Source organism: Gossypium raimondii, chromosome 5 (assembly GCF_025698545.1).
Source record: "Gossypium raimondii isolate GPD5lz chromosome 5, ASM2569854v1, whole genome shotgun sequence".
Lineage (NCBI taxonomy): Eukaryota > Viridiplantae > Streptophyta > Magnoliopsida > Malvales > Malvaceae > Gossypium > Gossypium raimondii.
Genome location: NC_068569.1, coordinates 7,758,271 through 7,778,718, shown reverse-complemented (window position 1 = coordinate 7,778,718; position 20,448 = coordinate 7,758,271). Strand labels below are relative to the sequence as shown.

Sequence of the window (20,448 nt, the reverse complement as noted above, 5' to 3'; positions counted from 1 at the left end):
ATTTAAATATAAATATTTTTTATTTTCATTTTTGGAAAACATTTTTAATATTTTTAGTATTTTTAATGTATTATATTTTTGAAATATATATAATTTAATACGGGTCAAACTCAAATTTTAACATTTTTATCTAAGTTGAGTTTGAACAAAAACTTGAACCTATTTTTGGAGCCAAGTCCAAGCATATCAATACTGTCTAAAATTTGGTACTTTCTGTTTTTAAAATTGAGTTAGTGTTAGTTAATATTTTTAAAATTGTATTTCAAATTTAAGCTTTTTCTCTTTGTTCGGTACTTTCTCTTTTTACGTGCCGTCTGACGTGTACACAAAATTTTACATTTTTTACCCCCTAAATTTCCGTTCCACTAGATCTACCCCGTTTTTCTGTTTTGTTCTTAAATTCATTCCTCTGCATCTCCACTTTGAAACTTCTTTTACTTGTATCAATTTTTAAAAAATCAGATCTGCAGAAATGGCAACTTTTGGATTTCTCACCATTGCTTTTTTCTTAGTTTTTGAACTCACCTTCGCCACAGATTCGCCGGCGCCTGCTCCCTCGCTCGGTGCAGACACATCACCGCTACTTGCTCCTACTCCGGTTTCGGGATCTCCGGACTCGGCACCGTTAATCTCACCGGTGATGCCTGCTTCGCCTCCGGCACCAATCGCGCCGTCCCCATCAGATCTGGCAGAAGGAGAGTCATCGTCTTCAAGTTCTCCTGCTCCTTCACCGGGCGATGCCAGTGATATCGACCACAGCAACATCAATGCAAAGGAAAGCGAAAACAAGACTGGTGGTGGCGGAGGACTGAACGGAGGAAAAAAAGCAGGAATCGTGGTGGGAGTGGTGGCAGCGGCGTGTTTGGTTGGCTTCGGTGGATTGGTTTACAAGAAGAGACAAGACAATATCAGGAGATCTCAGTACGGATACGCCGCGAGGAGAGAAATCCTGTGAAGAAGATTAGACGATTGCAGATTTATAAAATGATTATAAGCGGTTATACATTATTACTTGCATTCGGTTTCAATTTGTGGTAGAAATGATTACTTGACAATTGAAATTTATTATCTTTGATTCTTTGTAAGGAATTGTCGTCCATTTTTGCAAGAAATTTAGAGAGTCGAGTATGTACCCTGCATTACTATCAGGTAGCCAACGATTGTCTATCTATTCGTTTAGCATTTGAATTTACGCCAAACTTCTTTCTTAATTGTTTCTCTTCCAATTTTGTTTTTGATAAGTTAAATATATATATAATAATTTATATTTAATTTCAATTGATGATTTATGAAATTATAAATCGGTCAATGCACCGTTTCAATTATTTGTGTTTATTTTGGGTAATTTTCCACTTTTATAACAGTTAGTACTACTCTTTCTATAAAGTTTAACATTTTTAAGAAAATCTTTTATTTCATTATTTGTCTTTGCACTTGAAATTGAGAAAGATGATGGAAATAATTGAGAGAACTCGAATCTATCAATCCAATAAAATGGGGTGCGTTCCTGGCCATGGGCCGGGTGGCTCGGCCCGGCCCAATGGTCCGCTCAAAATATGGGAGGATTCGGGTAAAAATATAGGCCCGAAATATGGGCTTGGGCAAAAAAACGAGGCCCGTCTCGTGCACCACTTTTTTGGACCCGGCCCAAATATAATAAATATATTTTTTTTTATTTTTTATTTTTTATTTTTTAATTTTAAAATACTTTTAAAATATTTTTATTTTTTTATTTTTTTTATTTTTAAAATAATTTTTTAATGTTTATTAAAAAATGGGCCGGGCCGGGCCTATGATATTTTTCCCTGGCCGAGCCCGGAAAAAATTTTCGGCCCGCCTCCTAGGCCCAGGCCCGAAATATGGGCCGAAAATTTTTTCCGGGGCGGGGCCGGGTGCGTACTTTATATATTTTGGGGAATAATACCCTGCAGAACTGTCTTCTTAACATTTCGCAACGTATTGAGGTACACTAAGCCCATAGTCAATACGAACACAACGTGCTGGTATTTATACTGCTGTTATTTTTTTGGTTAAGTACTGCTCTTATTAACTTGTACGTGGATTCATGTGTTGAGAATACGAGTATACAAAGAAGGGGACGGCCGATGCCTGCTGCAATCTCCAAACTCGAACCTCCTAAACTTATTCTTCAGCAGGAGGGTCTACCCAGCGGCCATGATCTTTTATCAATTGGATCAATGCATCAGCGGCATGCTCCATTGCAATTCCACGTTCACTACAGTCTCAAAGGTAATACAAATACTAGTTGTTAGGTTCACAACCGCAGTATGTCTATCTTCAAAAATGCGCTACAGTACCTTGCCAACATAAAGGTCGATTTTTCCAGGAGCACCACCAACATATCCGAAATCTACATCAGCCATTCCCCTGGGCCATTGACGATGCAACCCATGATTGCAATCTAAAAGAAGAAGAGGAATTATTATTTTTCTTTAATCTTGTTATTTAAACTAAAACAAGGATTAACTTGAATATCATCGAATGTGAGGCAGGACAGAGAGGTGAGGATAAGTAATTACCGAAACTCCGGGCAAGTGTGACGTCTTTTCTCGTATTTGCGCACTTATTTCTTGAAGGTCACAAGATGGGCATGGAACATACTCCTGCAACCAGAGTTCAGGATTATTACATATAAACTTCTATGACTGTTGTTGCTTCGTAATATTTTGAAGTTGTAACTCTTCTTTTTCCCCTCAAAGCTAAGACTCATACTGTCTTGGTATTCCTCATTCTACAGCAGTGCAGTAAGTTGAAAGAAGTATTTCTGAGGAAATCAAAATCCTGGTCCAGGGATTCTAACAAGACACCGTCTCCAAGTCCATCAACCAGATGAGCTCCAGCGATGGTGCCAGCATTAATGACCAAGTCATCCCTGCATGTAGAGGAAAACGTTATGAACTAAAATTATTATATTCATACATTGCACTTCCATAACAAGTACTATAGGGTTAATTACCTGTGAATCTCATTCAGAAACTGAATATGGTGGATTACTTACAGGGAAATCCAGAGCATTCTCTGATATGCTTAATCATGGACTGGTCTCATCAATTAGATCTGGATTGAATTTGCAAGCTTAACAAATTTGTAACGAGTCATAAGACAGGATTTACAAGTTACACCATTAATCCATAAGGGTTGAGCAAATTCAAGCCATTAACATTTTTCCCTCCTAGCTGCAAGCACTCTGCCGATTTTATCTTCATTGTAGGGTACTTTATGAAGAAGCATTGTAGCATCGATGTCTTTGAGGATTTCCAGCTCTTCAAAGGGCTCGTCACCACGAGCGGATACAACCAATCGCGTACCTGCAAGGTAATGAATTAAGATGATATAAGCAGCTATATCTAAGTTAAGAATTCAGTGTAAAAATTAAGGAATAGCACCTTCTGTCAAAAGCTTGTAAGCTCCGGTTGGTAGTTCCTTCAGGTTTTATCCAGGGCCATAGCATTAGGCAATGGCTTTGTTAGCTGCTCCGGTAAAGGAGTTATGACCCCCATGCTTATGTCTATCAGCCTTTTAAGAGCACGTAGAATAATATCGATCATTTCATTTCAATTGTTTTTTCAGAGAGAGAGAGAGAGAAAGGATAAGAGATGAGTGGGAGGAAAGGAATCAGAGACTTCGCCTCCCAACAAAACAAAGCAAAAGAAGGCAGATTCTAACAGCATCACTGTCGTCTATCGGTGGAAGCTCCCTCAATATGATTTGAGTCCAATGTCGCCAAGTCCTAAATCAAGATAGGCAATTCAATTGTGATGCAAGCCCACATAATGTAGCCAACTTATACGTGTATGGACCGAGAGTAGACCTTAAATGGCATGCCAACAACCAGCTTTGCTGCAAGTGACTTGTACAAGAGTTTCGGCGCCTGAACAGTGGAAAAAGGGATCAACAACATTCTCTACATCTCACCCAAAAAAGAAAAAGGAAGCTACCTTCAATTGATCCAGGGAAACAGACATAAGTACTGAGCCATCACGGTGCAAGACACCTCTATAATCAACCTCTTCACCCTGTAAAGAATAAATTGAAATATATTTTAATATTAAAATATTCAAACTATTGTTTTATGTGAAAACTTTGGGTAGCTTTAAAATATATTGTATATTTTGTTAGGGATCGACCTAATTAAGCAACAAGTAACAAAAATAGCGGAATAAATTGAGAAATTGAACACACAAATTTAACGTGGAAAAATCCCTCCAAAGAGGATAAAAAACCACGGGCAGAGATAATTTTACTATAATGGCAAAAGAACGAAGAGTACAAAAAATGGAAATAAAATTAAACCCCAAAAACCCGAAAACAAAGAACCCTCAAAACTAGAGGTGCTTATGGGCCGGGCGGCCCGGCCCGGCCCGACAGCTCGCCCGAAATATGGGAGGGTTTGGGTAAAAATATAGGCCCGAAATATGGGCTTGGGAATCGGGCACCACTTTTTTGGCCCGGGTCCGGGCCCGGCCAGGCCCGATATAATAAATATATTTATTTTTTAAATTTTTTTAATTTTAAAATATTTTTAAAATACTTTTTAAAATTTTTTTAAATTTTAAAATATTTTTAAAATATTTTTTTAATTTTTAAAATAATTTTTTGGTATTTATTAAAAAAATGGGCCGGGCTGGGCCCGGGCTTATGATTTTTTTCCCGGGCCGGGCCTGGGCAAAATTTCAGGCCCATATTTCGGGCTAGGCTGAAATTTTTTTATGGGCCCGGCCCATTAGCACCTCTACTCAAAACGTAAACACAAAATTCTCTAAATGTGTTATGAGTTCAAATATCTAATGGGTGTATTTACTAATGTTGTAAAATAGCCTATTTATAGGCTAAATTCATATGTCAAATAATAATAAAATAATCTAAACTAATCAGTGTTTGACTGAAACAAATAAACAGAGTTTAACTAAAAGATTATTTCTCAAATTTGACTGAAAATAGGAGTCATACTTAACAAATCTCCACCTTGACTCATATTTCCACAACGTCATCTTTGCCAAAGCCGCCACGAGCCTATCTTGAACTATGTAGGGAATTAACTGAGTCGAATCTGTGCTTAGAAACTGGAAGACTTCTAGCCTTCGACTTGTACACTGCCAAATCAAAACTAACCCGGGTCTGATTTTCACGAACACAGTGCCCTAACTTTTCAAAACCTGTATCTAAAAGAGAACCTCTCTTCAACGAAACGGTCATACATTTTTCCCTCCTATGACCAAGTTGCCTCCGCTCCAAACGAGTTGACTTCGACTCTGTAACGGATGAGGGACATCCGATTTCACTGGTCACTGTAGGACCTTCCAAAATATAAAAACTGTCAATTCTTTTACCTTTTAACAAAACGAGAGCTCCACAAGATACTTTAATACCACTCGACTCGATGTTGATTTTGCATCCTTTCAAGTCTAAAATACTCAAGGAGATGAGATTCTTTCGTAAATCAGGTACATACCTGACATCTGAGAGTGTCCTAATTGTCCCATCGTGTGTCCTGATTTTAACAGTTCCAATACCAACTACCTTACTAGATGAATCGTTTCTCATACTTACAACTCCACCTTCAACCGAACTGTATGTAGAGAACCATTTTCTATTGGTATACATGTGGAAAGAACATCCCGAATCTAAGATCCACTTGGACGTGAGCTTGGAGTTATCGCTCGTCGACACTAACAAGAAATCATCACCGCTTTCATCGGCCAAATTAGCACCAGCTACATCTTCCTCGTTACTCTCAGCAGCTCTTTTATTTCGCAGTTTATAACAATCTGCTTTGACGTGACCTAACTTTTTACAATAGCGACACCTTTTGTCTCGTTTCTTTGATGCTACTAAAACGGAAGCTTGTCTATCTGCCTTGCTATCCAAATGAAGCTCATTGTCGAGTTTGTCTCTACTCAACAAATGACCCTTCACATCTTCGAACGAGATTTTGTCTCTGCCATAAATCAGGGTCTCCCTAAAAGACTTGTATGAAGGGGGTAAAGAGCACAATAATAGCATAGATTGATCTTCATCATCAATATGAAGCTCAACGTTTTTTAAATCATTTAAAAGAGTAATGAATTGACTGATGTGATCTCTAAGAAGCTCACATTCGTTCATGCGAAACGTAAATAGACGTTGTTTCAACACTAAACGGTTAGCCAAAGATTTAGTCGCATAAAGAGTTTCTAACCTTTTCCACAAGGCGGATAAGGTCTTCTCCATCAATACCTCCTGCAATACCAGATTCATGAGGCACAATTTGGATTGCGATGTGGTCTTTTCATCAAGCTCTTCTCATTCTGTTTTATTTAGATTCTCAGGCTTTTTCCCGGTAACAACCTTTTTCAAACAGGATTAAACTAGAATTGTCATCATTCAAACTTGCCATAGATTGAAATTTGTCTCACCATCGAACTTCTCAATTTCAAACCTTATTGTTGTCATATCTGAATGGGCTGATCTATGAAAATTGAACTAGCTCTGATACCACTTGTTAGGGATCGACTCGATTAAGCAACAAGTAACAAAAATAGCGGAATAAATTAAGAAATTGAACACACAAATTTAACGTGGAAAAACCCCTCCAAAGAGGATAAAAAACCACGGGCAAAGATAATTTTACTATAATGGCAAAAGAACGAAGAGTACAAAAGATGGAGATAAAACTAAACCCCAAAAACTCGAAAACAAAGAATCCTCAAAACGTAAACACAAAATTCTCTAAATGTGTTATGAGTTCTAATATCTAATGGGTGTATTTACTAAGGTTGTAAAAGAGCCTATTTATAGGCTAAATTCATATGTCAAATAATAATAAAATAATCTAAACTAATCAGTGTTTGACTGAAACAAATAAACAGAGTTTAACTAAAAGATTATTTCTCAAATTTGACTGAAAATAGGAGTCATACTTAACATATTTAATTCTTTGAGTAATTGTAATTAGTCAATCTATAATATATTTAGGCTCTTTTATTTAAAAATAATATATTTTATTATGAGAATATTTTATTTTTAAATGTTTTTATTTAAAATTTATAAAAACAATTTAAATCAAAATAAATTTATAAATAATAAGACTTCAACTTAAAATACTTAGATTCTTAAAATATCAGTTTTATCATTTTAACTAAAATTTTATATAATTTTAGTATTTTTATAAATATATTTTATCTAATTTATTAAGAAATTATATAAGAGCTAATTGAAATTTTGATTGAAATAGTAAAATTAAGCTTTTCAAAGTTATGTTATCTGAAGTTTAACTTTTTTTATGATTTTTTATTAGTTCTATATAAAAGGGTAAAACCAATGTAAAATCGCAAACATGTATTCCATATTTATATAGCCTTTCGCAAGCACATTATAACCTAATAATTCATGGAAGCCTCTTGGGAGATCAACCTCAAAGACGCAAATTTTCAAGGTTCCTTGATGTCTGGTCTTTGAACCAATCTTTTTCTTGTATGCTAGCCTATTTGATTTACATTACAGAAGGAAGCATCGATGCTTGAACTTTGTATAAATAATATATTATAGTGTGAAAGCCTCCATTTTCACGTTCTCGAGTAAGCAACCGGTTCAGATCCCGGTGAAAGTTTCTGCATTTTGTTGGCTTACATTAGGACTTCTGTGTGTCTGAGGTGAATTAACAGCCCTAGGGGATTGGATTGGTGGATGAGTCGTCGTTTGCGATCTATGTCGCTGCTGCCACCAAGCCTGCCACCTTCTTCTCCATCGAAGGATTTCGACAATGATCGAACTCCCACTCATTGCAATACCAAATCCAGAAAATGTTGCCAGGAGAATTGATAGAATTGACTGTACTTTCACCTGCAGGCAAACAAACCATTAAATGTGAATTGATTTTAGTCAACCCTGTTTCAGGCATATTATAGTACTTTCAGAAATTTCATAACCGGGTTCAGTACAACGATAAACATTGCATCCATTGTTCTTGTTTGATCAGTTTGCTGTATGATCAAGTCATGGTAATAACACTTCTCCAAGGAACACAGTTATCTAATTTACCAATGAAATTACCATACTCAAAAATTCCGTCTCACCGGTTTACAATCTTACAGTCAAGTAGTTTCGAATCAGCATTGCAAGGAAACCGGTGCTAAAATGTGTAAACAACCACTTACCAAAGAATAAAATATATGAGCGAAGAAAACCACCAAAGCAAATTGAATCGATGCGTAAACCCAGACAAATCTCCGCTGCACTGAATACGAAAGATCAGGTTTGAAGTTAGAAAAATCTTGACAACAGTTCACAAAAATTTCCTATCAAAGCAATAATTTCCTCCAAAATTTCACAGTTAGCAAAAATATGTGCAACCTACCCATTGTTGATGAAGTCATGGAAGAAAGGAGGCCAAGCACACACGAAAATGGAAGAGATATAGCAATTGCTCCGGTACCCATTTTTCCGACCTGCAGGTAAAGAAATATATATATCAAGGATATGAAGGCGTAAAACAGAGCAAACCAAATGAGAAATCAGTTATCTTACCAGAAGCTGCTCAAGAAAACAAAAATATGCAAGCATGCTGACAATGACAAGAACAGGGACCTCCTGCCAAACCCTGCAAACCTCAAACTAATAAGCTAGGAATACAGAAGAACAAGAAAATATAGAAATAACATAGAATTAAATAGTGCACTCCTGTAAATCAGATTTTACACAATATTTGACCTGGATACTTGTCGAATGTACTAAAAAGATAGGCATGATTGCCCTGAGAAGCCAAAGACATAACATACAATCATCAACAACAAATAATGGCACAAGTTACAACAAGGGAACAAGCACAAGGCATATTGATTAGAGAAAGACTTTGCAAGTCCGCAAGACACGCTTCCTTGTTTCAAATTTTATGATGAAGCATTCCAGATTTTATCATTACACCATTCATGCGTGTTCATCTATTTTTCTCTTCCATTTAAGATGACTTCTAACAAGAGAGAAGCAAATGCAAGGAATCTTGCGGATTGGAAACAAACAGCTGCACGTTATCACATTTTACCGGAATCCTACAAGTTTCAGCAATCATAGGTATATAATTCTGTCAATTAACAAATGGTTGTGTCACCTGTACCCTTGAGCATCAGCCTGAAGAGCACCGTTTCGAGCTCGAATACTTTGTATTCTTAAAAGAGTGACAGGTAGATTCTGAACCTCTTGCTTGCACACATCACAAGTTTTGTTGCCTTTGATGCTGAACCATTTCACGGCACAGTCTTTGTGTGCCAAAGCAAGTTCGCCTTTGCAACTGCATTCCATCTTCAGTGTTTCACCTCCTTCACACAATTCAACCAGACAAATCCTACAAACAGCCTCGTCTTCTGGTATGTCCTCACCATCAGGATTGCCATTTTCTGGATAATGAATTTACAGTAAGACCTTGGTTTGTAATGATAGTTAATAGATCCCACAGGTACAGAGTGCAATTATCTTAGAACACGGTTACTGACCAAAGTTATAAGTTATTAGTCAAATCATAAGAGTTGATCTAACGGTGTAAGATTCCGTTTCTGATGCCAATAGCATCTTCGAAACCGGAAGGACTTTTGAGGTAAAAAGGGGTTCTTGACGACAAACTTACAAACACTAACAAGCTTGTACGGATTAATATAGAGTAACACTTCAAGATCTATTGTCTACTGTATCATAAGATAGTTTAAAATTGAACATACACAGAAAATAGAGATAAAGACAAGGGAATACCAGCATCAGGTCCCACGGAAGCATTTGAACTTATTTCTCCTTCCTTTACTCGTGGAGTTGAGGGAACTACTCGGAAAAATGAATCCATTCTCCTTAATGTTGTTCCTTCCTTGTCATTTAAGGGAACAGAAAAAGAGCGAGATATCTGCAGCACATTACCTTTTCTCTGCAAAAGAACTAATAACTTCAAACAGTATGCACTCAAAATCCTTGTACAAAATTGATTAACTTCAGAAAGAAGAAACCCAAAAAGTATTTATAAACAAAATCATTCTACTTCACATTAACACAGGTTTAGATGCTCTTCATTTAACATCAAGGCCGTCTCAGTTGACCAGGTCAATAGATTGTGTATGTTACATAATTCAATAATTCTAGCAACTAAATACCATGACATATGCACTAAAGTAAGAACAGAGCATCCAACTAAGTCAACCCAATAATATATACTCCAAATTTCACCGTGCTCATTATTAGAAAAGATGATCCGGACCCAATAATATATGGTCATCCACAAAATATCGCAAAAACTTACACTAGAATTTACAGAGCCACCTAGGCTTCCACTGCTCGTAGGTTCCAGGTTCGCATTTGCAATTTGAGTTACTACAGGTAGTGACGCTGTCCTTTTTATCCTAGGAGTAAAAATCTTTGAAAGTGACAATGTCCTTGCAATGGAGGGCTTCTCTCTTAGTGAAGTAGAAGAAGATTCAGGCGCAAAGATTGCAGCCTTTTCGATATCTGAATTAACATTTCTCTGCTTGAAGCTTAGTTTTGGCAAGAGACTCTTCAAGGATGATTTGCCTCTAGATGTGGAGGGACCTGGGGATCCACTAATTCTTGCATCAGATGGACTCGGTGTCAAGAGAAAATTCACTTTCCTGGGAGTCAGACTCGGCGTTGGGGGCATCTTTATTATGACAGACTCTTGAGAGGAGTCTTCAAAAGTTCTCGAGGGTAACTCTAGAGAGAGATTGCTTCGCCTCCAATGATGAGAACGAGTTGTTTCCTCGGTTATTCCTGTTGAATCATCAACCTGAAAAGAAAACACACGATAACCATTTATCTTTATTGTGCAAGAAAAATATACAAAAATGAACTGCCCTTGGCAGTTGGCACATTGACAAGCTATGATCTAAGGGGCTAGTGTCGCAAGAGAAACTACTTTGAAACCAAAGATGACATGACAGGGTGATTTCAGCTCATATTTTAACTACTTCCTCTGCAATTCCGATTTCGCCTGTACAAGTATTCCTCTTAAACGTTGAAAAGATCAATAGCACAGTTTCAGTTGGCCAGTCTCTGAAGCTATAATAAAGTGGTGGTGTCTTTTCCTCATAAAACGAAATGACCATGGAAACAGCCTAATATTAGATCAAATAAACATGCATGATCTGCGTCTTAGGTAAACCAGACACGTTCACTCATAGCAATTCCACAGTTCCAGCTATGAATTTTCACAATAAATTAATGCCGGCAGGTTCTGAGCTTACTTTTTTTTATAAAACTAGGCCGTATTCAGAGGAATAAGACAAATAGAACATCAACCAGGGCTCTATTGGCATAGAGATACCGCCAAATACTTCACCTCAAAACATCTAAACAAACAAAACTAAATTAAAAGGTCGTCAGAAGCCATGCAGATCCCAGAAAAGAAGGAAAGTAAAGATGGCTAAACTAGTTAACACCCTCAATTGCAGCTAACTCTTTTGTTCAAAAAGAAAACAACCAAAAAATATAAACAATCAATATCATTTGGTAACATTAAAAAAGAACCCATGAAAGTTCTCTTCAAGGTCTCAAAACCTTTGGAATGAAACTAAATCCTCTACAATAACAGTTCCTACTCAATCCAAAAAGACAAAAGGGGGGGGGGATAGAAACGAAAACTTAAAACAAAGAAGCTGGAAAATACCTGTTGAACTGGAGTAGTTCTCTGGCTTGGACCACCTCCAAGTTCATGTTCCACAGACACATGTTTCCCTTCAGTCCCCATTTTTTTCATTCAAAAAAAAATCAAAGAAATCCCACGGAAACTAAATGACCCAAATAAACAGTCTTTTGAATAGAAAAAAATAACAATCTTTGTACAACTTTAAAAGGATACGAACATGGTTAAGGGATGAAGATAAGAAAAAAGGAGTTGCTGTAGGCTGGTGGGTTTTATCTTGAAAAGTGTGGGAGATGAAGAAGTTAAGTAATTTTAAGAGTTCTCATTTAAGGCAAAGAAAAAAGATGGTGGGCTAGACATGGATTACTTACTCACATACTCTCTCTTCCCCACCACAACAACATCAACAAATGTCACAATTTACCACAACTTTCACTTCACTAACTTGTCTGACCTCATTCACCCAGTGCTTATGGACAAAAACCCAATTTATTTTTTTTCAACTCTTGGCTTAATCAAAGACCTTGTTACATCTGCGAGATTGCAACCATGGCTCCACTCTTTCTTCTTCTTTTCAAAGCAGCTGAAGATCAGTGGTATTAATACAAGTTGCGTGTTGTTGTTGGGTTTCAAGAGTGTTTTTATGTCTCGAATAAGCATCAAGCTTTCTCGTGAGAATTTCGCCCTATAAAAAGGATTTTCTCATATACCATACATCTACGTAGAAATAGGAACTTTGTTGCTATTAATAATATCAACTCATTGGAAGGATTATAATTAATGCAATTTTTCAGCCTATTGGATTCATACACGCATTCCTTTTGATAATACTATAGAAGAAATAGGATTCATTCTTTCAAATGGGAAGTTATGTACATGTTATAATTACACAAATTTCATATATATTTTGATGTAAAACATTAAATTGAACTCTTCTTTTTTAAATGTAATCATGTATGATATTTTTATTATTATTACAACATTCTATTATTTAATTAGAGAAATTAAAGTATCAGTCTTTGAATAAACAAAAAAAACAAAGGAATCATGAACTGAATCAATGGAGAAGATCTGCTGTTTTCTTTTGGCACCAATTGGCAAATATTTATCAAGGATTGTAATAATTCAATCGAGAACAATGATCAATTGTTGGTGGTGGGTATCATTAGGAAAGCAGCAAAGCAACATTGGTCCTGCATTTTGGCCATTCCTTTCATTTGAACAGAGACATGATAATTTGATTAAATTATATAATTACAGTTGGGTTTGTTCGACATGACAAAAAAGTAAAAAATAAAACAAAAGGCTAGTAATAATTTTTCTTGAAAACTGACTTAAGAAATTTATTTTCTTTGTTATTATATAAATCTAGTATTAATATAAAGAAGTTGATTTCATGAATTAATTAAATATTATTTTAGTAGTAAAATTGTATTTTAAAAAATTACTTAATAAAAAATATTAAGATTTAAAGTTCTGCCATTAATTTTAAAAATAAACTAACGAGTATATTGAACTTTCGATTCAATGGGTCTCACTAATTTTTTTTATATTCTTCAAATTCGTTTTACAATCTGTGATTGCCTCTCTTAATAATGTCATTTTAATGTTCAAACATGTATTCTCTCGTTATGTTTATCGGTGAGTTGAGGTCTCTAGATAATCAAGCATCAACTTAATTATAAAATCAAGAAAATCTTATTTTTAGAAAGCCAACAAATATTATTATAAAATTATTTAGGTATTTTTATATTTTTATATGATATCTAAAACCTACTTAAATAGTTTTTTAGAAGAAAAAATTCCTCTAAAAACTCTATTTTTATTAATAATAACTACCTACCTACTCATATAATAACACTCCCACTGGATAAATAAAAATAAAGCTAATTATTTGGTATATAAGAGCTGGAATTTTTAGCTCCACAATTAGATTGTAATTTTATTATATATCTTTAGTTTTAAATATAATTTATTGATACCCATTATAAAGTTAAAGATTTTGTCTAGTAAAATCTGTAAGCAGAATGTTAATGAAAATTATTGAAATCGTATTGTTGTGACAACTAAATCTAAATTAAATGGATAATAAGGTAGTGGCGTGACCAAGTGAAATGTTCCAAAGTCGGTTAATATTAATTCCTCAGTTGGATGTATTGACACCTCACAATCTAATTTAAATGTAAAAGTAATTAATTTGGACATTTAAAACTCAAACTCTGGGTTGAAAATGAAACTCGGATCCTTGAGCTTTAGCTACCATTTATTGTTTTCTAACTTTATTACGACAGAAACCAAAATTTCTTTTCTTTTTTTTGCTTTTTCCTTTTAAAAGAGAAGCAAAAAAAGGAAGTTCTTAGTTTGAAGAAGGTGAGTGAACCGTCGGATTAACAGTAAAAAATGGGTCACCCTTTGCCTTTGCTTTTTTATTCAAAAACGACGTCTGCTTTACGTCCAAAATGGTCTGTCACTGTTGTTTTCATACTCATCCCCTTAAACTTTGGTCTTAATTCTATCTAATCAGACACTAATCTACGCAAGTTTTAAATTTTAACATAAATATATATTATATGTCAGATTTGGCAAATTGACAGAGCTTGAGTTCTTTGATTTAAACAGTTCGAATTGTTAGATGTTGAATTTTTAGCTGCAATAACAGTGGAAGAGTGCAGTCAAGTGGAAAGGAAAGGGGAAGATGTGTTAATTGGATTTAAATGATTGATGTTGCAATGAAGATTATGGCAATCCAAATGGTAGGAATGGAGGGGCCGTAAAAGGGTGGAAATGAGGGAGGGAAGTTGACAAGACTTTACAAGTCTTTAATGGCCGCTAAGTGTTAACCGTAAACGCCACCTCCTCCACTAGCTAGGGTTTTATAATTATTTATTCATTGATACTATAAAGTAATTGAAGAATGACGATGAAAACATGAAAATGACCATATTCGTACCACTTTTCAACGTCAAAATATGTGACTCACGATTTCCGGTTTCACATCGTTGGAGGTGGGACTATTGAATTAGGATCAGTTACGCGGAGATCTAATGGTTGTTACCAACCAACTGAGCGTGTAACGGATTTCGTTCGATGGATTAAGTTTTCTTTTGGGGCGACAATGAATTAGTTTTAAATGTTAGGGTATGCATGCATGATTGGTTTCTCGAAAATGACTTGTGGATACAAAAGGATTGTTCACTGCAAATGTATTTAGTATTTTATAATATTAAATTGTAACTCGTGAGTCATGAGACCTTAGGTTCAATTTTAAATAATTTCATCTTATATTTTATTATATTAAAAATATTTTAAAATATAAAATCTCTTCCTTAATTAGGTATCTTGCATTGGTGAAATTTAAAATTTTGGGGATTTTTATCATGCTAACATACTATTATATGTCAACTCAACAAATTATTCAAAAATTATAAAAATAAAAAATAAATTAATCCTAATTAAAATAAAAAAATGTATAAAAAGTTCATAATTTTTTTTTTAAAAATGGCATGGAGTACGTGTGAACTGCCATGCAAGTTGTCGTGTTTAAAATTTTAACATTTTAGTTAGTATTATCTGTAATGGCCTAAATTCAAGGTTATTGGAATAGTGGTTTCGTAACCACAAATCTGATTTAAAGATAAATTTATTTTAATATTTTGTATGAATGTTGATATGATAGGAAAATCATATGAAAATATAGATAGAAGAATTTTACCGATTTAGTGGTTAGTTGGAAAAATAATTTATTGAAGAAATTGGGTAAAAACAATGTATCAAGACCTTGATCTCATAAAAATGAGTCAAAAATATTTTTATAAATATTTATGAAATGTTAGTAATATGGTATTAAAATTTCGTTAGAATATTTTAATGTTTGGGTAGTCAATTAAGTGAAAAGGACTAAATTGAAAAAGCTGTAAAAGTTACTAGAAGGATTAAATAGCTCAATTGTTAAATGAGGAGGGACATAAATTGCAAATAATCCCAAAAGGAGACGGGCGGCATAAGCTGAGAAAAATTAGGAGAATTGATGAAATAAGGGTAAAATGGGAAAATAACAAATTTTACTAACATAAAAATAGGACCAGATTTGAATATCTAGAATTCTCTTCATATTTTCTTCATTATCATCAGTCAAAAAACGTCCTATGGGTTTATTCAAGCTGGTACTTCATAATTTTTGCACCAAGTGAGTTAATCCTTGCCTTTTTCTTGTAATTTTTGTGTTTCTAAGACTTTTACAACTAGGTCCTATTACTAAATTCATTAGTTTTTGATTTTATGAATGAAATTTAAAGTTTCTATGAATATGTGCTGGAATTTTATGATGAAATAGCATGAAATTGAAGCTTTAATTTGTTTATGATATGATTTTATTAGGTAATTTCGATAGAAATTTATTTGTAGGACCTAATTGTGAAAAAGTTTGGAATTAAAATCTAGTGCTAAAATTATGATTTCCAAAGGTTATAAAGTAGTTTAAAGTGATAGAATAAAGTGTTAATTGAGAGAAATAAGCTCAATTTAGAGGTTAATTGAGCAGGGATGAAATTATCATTTATTGAAAGCTTAGGGGAAAATGGTAATTAACATCATGCACTAAAATAGTTTTGGACAGCAGCAGTAGTCTAACTTTGAAAAATCACCAAAAATTGTAGATATCGAATTAGAGGATGAATAAAATATGAAATTAAATCTTATTGAGTCTAATTTTTTTATAAAAAAACGGTGTAAGCAATGGAATTGTAAATCATGAGATATAATAGATTTTGTGAGACAAGATCAGAATGAATTCGGGTTCCCCTGTTCTGACTTTGAAAAATCATCAAAAATTAGAGAAAAATAATTAGGGGCTTAAATTTATATGTTTAAAATCCTTAACGAGACTATTTTTAAAATAAACAAACGAGAACATCATCCAAATTCTTTACAATGATATAATTAATTTTTAGTGAAGAGGGGTCGGAACTGTCAAATAGTGAAATAGGAGAAACTTTAAAGAATAAACTGTACTTATTGACTAAATCAAAAATTCTGAAAATTTTATGGTAAGAAGATATGTGAGTCTAGTTTCGGGTAAAATTAGCGGTTCTTAATTTGGAGTTCCGTAGCTCAAGATATAAATAATTTAATGACTATGACTCAATGAGACAACTTTGAATGCACTATGAATAATAATGGAATTCTAGAGAATGTTACATATGAACATGAAATGTATTAGATTAATGATTAAATTTATTTATTTAGATCCAGAAAATTCAAATACGAAGCTAGATCGAGGAAAAGAAAAAGTTCGGGATTAGTAGATTTTTGTTTACGAACAAGTATCGAGGTAAGTTCGTGTAACTTTAATTATATTCTTAAATGCTTGAAATGTTTGTTATTGATGTGAATATGATTTGAATGTTCATTATATGAAAATTGATAAAACATTGATATATTTGATAAAAAGGGGAAGAAATCTCGGTTGAATGGAAGGAAAATTCGATGGATCTTTGAAAAGGAATTGACGGTAAAAATGATCTAGCCCGAACGAGTGATCCTATCTTGATATAGCCCTCCCGAAGAATGTGGAAAATGGATTTAGCCCGGACAGGTAATCCGAATTAGGGTCTGAATTTAGCCTGGACTGGTAATCCCGACAATACTCTATGAGTTTATATTACAGAGGGTTTAGCCTAGACTGGTAATCCCGCTGTAAGGATGAGGTTCACGGGAGTGTGCTCTCTGAAATGGAAATGTGCGCACATGAATATGAATTGACGAACTCGGATTTGTACACTTAGGTGTACCCTTGAAAATCCATCGAAATTCCAAGTAGTTCAACAAGATAAATATGGAAAAATAACAAGGGAATTGAAATCATGGAATTGATGAGCTCATCAATCATGATATAAATTATTGATACATGGAAATTATTGGACTAATTTGAATGTTGAGTTTGTGCATGATAGGGGAATAATGTATTGAATGGGTGTATGAATGCTTATTGCATTGTATTGAAAATATTAGGTAAGTATAATTCTTGTTATATGAACTTACTAAACACAAAGTGCTTACCCTGTTTGTTTTTCCCCTGTTTTGTAGTGTTAAGAGCTCGGAGGTTGGATTCGGTCAGAGATGTATCACACTATCAACCTTAAGATCTCGGTATATAAAGAAACTTTATTTTGAAAATCAATGGCATGTATAAGCTAGTAAAGTAAATGTTAATGTGAAATGAATGTATGGTTAACCATTGGTATGGCTAACAAATTTTAGTTTTGGTATGTGATGAGGTTACCTTATGAATACGTTAAATCTATCTTGAAAATATGTTGAAATGGATTGGTTGTGTTGGATTGGTCTCGGTTTAAAATTGTAGGGAAGATTAGATATTTATAAAGGGGTTATATTGAGTTTAAAAAAAACTTTGAGATTTTGCGAAAAATTTCTTATGGTTTCAATTTAATCCCGATTTGGTTCTGATGTATGTTTTGGGCTTCGGAGGCCCATCCAAGGGATGTCATGACATGTTTCGATAAATGAATAGTGTTTAACTCGTAATAACGAAAAAATTTATTCGGCAAAATCTGGTAATGCCTCGTACTCTATTCCAGCGACGAATACGGGTAGGGGATATTACATTATCATTTTGATTCTTTTTCAAAAGGCTAATAGTCAAATTTGACTCTTTTTAAAAGGTTGATGAGTAAATTTAACTAAAAAGAATTATATTGACAAAAATATAAACATCAAAGACAAAATTTAATATTATACTTTTGGTAGTTTGTCAATTAGTATCCAATCGACTTACTACCGTATACACAAAACACTTGATTATTGAAATAATTGATAAGTGATAATAATTAGGTTTGGTTTTCAAAAAAAAAATGAATGATTGTTCATTGAAGCAATTTCTAAATAAATGTATAATAAAATGAATTTGATAAATTGTTATAATTTTACAAAAAAATTTGAGATAAAAAATACTAAAAGACAAAATTTTATAGTAAGGAAAATTAAGTAAGATGTGTTTCAAACAATCTTATATTTAATAAACTAAACTCCAAATCTTATATATTCAAATTAACCAAGATAAAGTATGAAACTACACACGAACTTTATTTTAATATCCAATATTATACATCAATTTTAATTTTGTACAATCATATTAATTAAATATTGATTTGATTTAATTGTTATAAATTATTAAAACAATTATAGATAATACATCATTTTATGTTAACATGTAACAAGCAAATAATTATATTTATATGATACAAATATAACTATTATATTTATTTTAAAATGTTTATAATTAAATCAAAATTAAAATTTCATGAAACACAAACATAATTTTATATATATAATTACATGAAATTAAAATTTACATATCAAATTACATATTAAATCAGAGTTAATATAAGCTTTTATTAATTATCTCAATAAAATAATGTAATATGCTAAATAGTTTTAGATTCTGATTACATATTATTAAGATAAAAGTGATTTTATATCCCAAATCAAACCCCTAAAAGGAAAAGAAGACGTTTGTTAAAGTGGGATATGATGGAGCTTGTGTGTGAACAGGAAAGAAATTGAGAGAAAAAAAGCAAGCAATGCAAATGAAGCAAGCAAGGCTGGTACTGTATCAACACTGATGCGACTTGAAGAGCCTCTCCACCATCTCCCTTAGTGTGAACTGTGATGTGACTTAATATATTCAATAAGTATAAATTTTAAAATCAAATAAGTTTACATGTTAAACAGAGTGAAATTTCAAGCTCAGAGAGTTTCGAGAGTTGATTTTACAAAAAGAAAAAGGTGACAACATCGTTAAATTATGCGAGTTTATATTTTCTAATTTTAAAAGTTATTCAAACTATTCAATCATTATTATTAAAGTCATAAACCTATTAAAATCTTCTCTATTTGTATTGTCTACATATGCGAGAGCTACCTTTCTTTTTATTCGCAATTCAATTTTTGTAATGAGATAATTTTAGACGTCTTGAATCAGTAAACAAAAATCTAAGTAACTTTATTGTCCGACATTGATCATTAAATCGAATTGACTTTAAAGTATATTCTTCTACTAGTTAATAAATATTTAATCTATTATACTAATCGTTGAATTATTGTTTGGAGCTTGTTAGTTGGATTTTTCCTTTAAAAGAAAATTTTAATTGTTCAATAACTTAAAATAAAAATTTTCGAGTAATTTAATAATTATTTGTAACTTTTTAAAATTAAATAATTAAAATATAAATTTACTAATAATTTAGTCACCTTAAATATAAAATTAAAAAAAAAAAAGAAAAAGGAAAATGGTCCAAACTCAAAATCGGTTGTTACAAACATTATGATTTACCACAACCACTAAGTCACTGTATTTGTATGAGAGGTTGGATCATGGGCTTGGAATTATTACGGTAAATCCAAAAGAACCCAATGGAGGAAAATGATTTCACTCGAATGTTTTGGCAATTGCAAGTATGAGAAAACAAAAAATCAATTGATGTTTTGACCATTTTAGTTTATAAGTTCTAAAAGCAGATTTTTTATTATTCATAATTATATTTAAATTTTTCATGATATAAGAATAAATATTTATATTTAAAATAATAAAAAAAGTTTAAAAATATTTATGTAAAAGACTGATAATGTCAACAGCCATAAACAAAACCATTTTATTAAAATAAAATCCAATAACCTAAAATTCAAAATTAACTTGAAAAACCAAAAACTAAACTGAAATATCATAAATGGTTCAAAAAATCCAATAACCTACATAAACATGACTGCAGGTAGCATTATCTATTAAAGTTCTCGATTAT

General features: G+C 33.1%; 2 protein-coding genes and 1 pseudogene across 3 annotated transcripts; 1 reads left to right on the top strand and 2 right to left on the bottom strand.

The window, feature by feature from the left end:
- Window positions 1-354: 354 nt before the first annotated feature.
- LOC105770630 (classical arabinogalactan protein 7) lies at window positions 355-1,211 on the top strand. The gene has a single exon (XM_012591911.2). It carries the CDS (start codon window positions 473-475, stop codon window positions 953-955), a length of 483 nt encoding a protein of 160 aa, XP_012447365.1. The 5' UTR covers window positions 355-472; the 3' UTR covers window positions 956-1,211.
- A 767-nt stretch (window positions 1,212-1,978) lies between these two features.
- On the bottom strand, window positions 1,979-3,750 carry LOC105770631 (4-hydroxy-3-methylbut-2-en-1-yl diphosphate synthase (ferredoxin), chloroplastic-like; annotated as a pseudogene).
- A 3,573-nt stretch (window positions 3,751-7,323) lies between these two features.
- Window positions 7,324-12,236, bottom strand: LOC105769847 (uncharacterized). Of its 2 annotated transcripts, none has more exons than XM_012590764.2 (8): window positions 11,657-12,236; window positions 10,277-10,777; window positions 9,742-9,907; window positions 9,113-9,392; window positions 8,527-8,599; window positions 8,357-8,447; window positions 8,157-8,236; window positions 7,324-7,842 (listed from the first exon to the last, which is right to left on the bottom strand). In XM_012590764.2, the coding sequence occupies exons 1-8, from the start codon at window positions 11,744-11,746 to the stop codon at window positions 7,591-7,593; spliced, it is 1,533 nt and encodes a 510-aa protein (XP_012446218.1). In that variant the 5' UTR covers window positions 11,747-12,236; the 3' UTR covers window positions 7,324-7,590. The 2 variants fall into 2 exon arrangements, with proteins under 2 accessions (XP_012446218.1, XP_012446217.1); XM_012590763.2 differs by having other exon boundaries at window positions 9,107-9,392; window positions 11,657-12,234.
- Window positions 12,237-20,448: the final 8,212 nt, after the last annotated feature.